This window comes from Meleagris gallopavo, chromosome 19 (assembly GCF_000146605.3).
Source record: "Meleagris gallopavo isolate NT-WF06-2002-E0010 breed Aviagen turkey brand Nicholas breeding stock chromosome 19, Turkey_5.1, whole genome shotgun sequence".
In the NCBI taxonomy this organism is placed as follows: domain Eukaryota; kingdom Metazoa; phylum Chordata; class Aves; order Galliformes; family Phasianidae; genus Meleagris; species Meleagris gallopavo.
Window position 1 is genome coordinate 7,717,231 of NC_015029.2, and position 2,542 is coordinate 7,719,772.

Here is a 2,542-nt window from a genome sequence, read left to right on the forward strand (position 1 = left end):
GCCGTGAGGGCGGCGGGGCGGGCGCTGCTCCGAGAGAGCGCTGCTACGAGGAGGTGAGCGGGGACGGACGGACGGATGGGGAACCGCTGCGACGGGATGCGGCGTCAGCTGCGCGCTGTGGGAGGGAAAGGCTGCCCCAGCACCCGGCCGTTGAACAAAGCTGCTCGGCACCAGAAGTAATTCTGCCTCTCGTGTCTCCCGGTCCCGCCCTCGGGGTGTTTGCGGGGCCGTTACACCGCTCTCTCGTCCCTAAGAAGGATTTCTTTGGTTTCTCTTTTAGCTGAAAGCAGAGAATGCCGCGTTGAGGAGGAGGATCCGTGAGCTGCAGGAGATCTCTGGAACTCAAGCAGACGTGTGAGTGAGGCACAGCGTGGGGAAAGGGAAGGAGTAAATGAATCGTCTTAAGGTGCTGCCTGGAAAGAGAGAAAAGCTTCCTAGAAGTGAAGTGAGCTCTGTTCTGTTTGTTGAAAAGCTTTACCACAGAAACACCAAGGTTGGAAAAGACCTACAGGATCATCCAGCCCCACCATCCACCCATCATCAATAGCTCTCACCTAACCGTGTCCCTCAACACAACGTCCAAACGTTCCTTGAACACCTCCAGGGTCGGTGAATCCACCGCCTCCCTGGGCAGCCCATTCCAGTGCCTGACCACTCTTTCAGAGAAGGATCTGATTCTGATTTATCAGATCTGTTTTTCTTATGCACGGTGAGGTAAAGTTTTGTGAATGCATTTAGGCTTCACGCAGCTTAAGTTGTGAAAGTAATGGCAAGATTCCGCAGGAGGCAATCTCTCTCCTTTAAAGCAAGAAGAGCATTTTAATTTTGGTGGGTGATTAAGTCGATGTTGGGAGACATTAAATTCCTGAGGTTGAACAACTGACTGATCCATGGTAGTGATTTCTCTTTGCTGTGCTGCTCCTCGCCGTGAGGCAGCTGCTGCTCCCGTGGTAATGGGCTGACTGTTTCAGAATGCTCCAGATTGACTGTGAACACACACGTTTTCTGTACAGTTATGCTGTGTTCAGCTGTTTCCATTGGTGCTAGTGGATGACGAATGCAGAAATCCCTTGAGCTGCAGCCTACAAAGGCAGTTCTGTGAGATGCCTTAATTTTTTGTTATTATGTGAAAGAATAGAGTTTCTCAGTTCTTCCCCTGGAATTTCCTTGTGGTTATTTTGCTGAGTACTATTTTCTACCTTATTTTAAGGCTGAGGAAGCTTGAAAGAAAGCTTGAGGAAAATAAACTTAAAGAAGAGAAGGAAGCTCAGGACTTGGAAGCAATGGTGCAGCACGTGGAACAGAATCTCCAGCTGATGACTGTAAGTGCTGCCATCCCCATCTCGGACAGTGTTCAGAGCAAAGGTGCTGCAACACAAACCAAATCACTTCCAGTGATACCACCGAGCCTTCCAACATCTCACACTCATCCTTCATTCTCTTTCAGAAACGGGCTGTTAAGGCAGAAAACACCGCTACAAAACTGAAACAGGAAAATGCATTACTTCAGGTACAAAGCAATGATATTCTTAAGGCCTCCCACTGGCTGCTGCACCTCACACAGTGCTGTGAGTTCTGTGTTATATTTTCATTAGCAAGGGTTTTATTTCCCTTTCAAGGTTCAGCTGAAGAATTATAAAATGGAGAATGAAGCTCTGAGGTCGGGGCAGTCAGCAAGCCTGGCTGTGGTGAGACAAAACGCAGACACAGCCTTACAGAACCTTCTGACTGTTATCACAAACTCTCAATCTTCAATAAAGTAAGTTGTTTCTACACGCTCTGCTAGCACTATCTCAGGTGCTACATGCTGATAGCAGCAAAAGTATAAACATCCCCACCAGGGGGACTGAAACTTGGGTTCTTTATTATGCACTGCAGGTCAGTCCCTGTTCTCGCTTAGTTGCAATGTGTTTTCTTCCAGAAAACAGTGCCTGTGTGCTTTATCCTCTCCAGTCTAACGCCCTGTTTCTCTCACCCAGGCAGCTGGTCTCTGGAGCAGAATCACTGCAGCTCGTCGCCGATCTCCTTAAATCCATAGACAGAATTTCTGAGGTGTCTGAAGATGGACAGTGAAACCAACCAGGGACTCACGGGCAGAGCTCAGCGCAGAACTCCTTACTGAGCGCTGTGAGCGCTGCTGCAGGAGCAGCTCCTCCATCCCTGCGGATGGCTGAGGTTGGAGCCGGCACGGGGCGGGACCGATCCCACAAAGGGCAGCGCTCAGCCGACAGGGAGCGGGACCGCAGCGCCCTGCCCTGCTCCAGAGAGCGCTAACAGGGCTGGCGGGAACGTCCGGCCTCTCCCCGGGAACGGGCTGCCGCGCTGCTCGCAGGAACGGCTCGCTGTGGCCGCGGGGCCTGGCACCGCCCACCGTGTAACGGAGCGATTAAAGGCGGAGGCGACTCGCGGGTCGCGGTCTTGGCGAAGCTGTGCTCCCATTGGCTGTCCGATGTCACGTGTTCTGGGCTCAGCTGACAGATGCGCCCCGCGGCGATAGGTCGACGGGCGGAGAGGGGCGGGGCCGCGGCGGCACGGTTTCGCG

General features: G+C 52.5%; 2 protein-coding genes across 2 annotated transcripts in view; both read left to right on the forward strand.

Moving 5' to 3' along the window:
• Window positions 1-2: 2 nt before the first annotated feature.
• On the forward strand, window positions 3-2,426 carry ENTR1 (endosome associated trafficking regulator 1; the record flags this gene model as incomplete). Its single annotated transcript, XM_010721149.3, has 6 exons — window positions 3-53; window positions 281-354; window positions 1,211-1,322; window positions 1,448-1,510; window positions 1,620-1,759; window positions 1,980-2,426. Coding segments are annotated over 6 exons (534 nt in total), but the record flags the coding sequence as incomplete, so codon positions are not given.
• SNAPC4 (small nuclear RNA activating complex polypeptide 4) overlaps window positions 2,167-2,542 on the forward strand; it is a 16,336-nt gene continuing 15,960 nt past the window's right edge. The window contains exon 1 of the mRNA XM_019621306.1: window positions 2,167-2,247. Coding sequence (XP_019476851.1) covers window positions 2,167-2,247 — 81 coding nt within the window. The remainder of the gene's footprint in view (window positions 2,248-2,542) is intronic.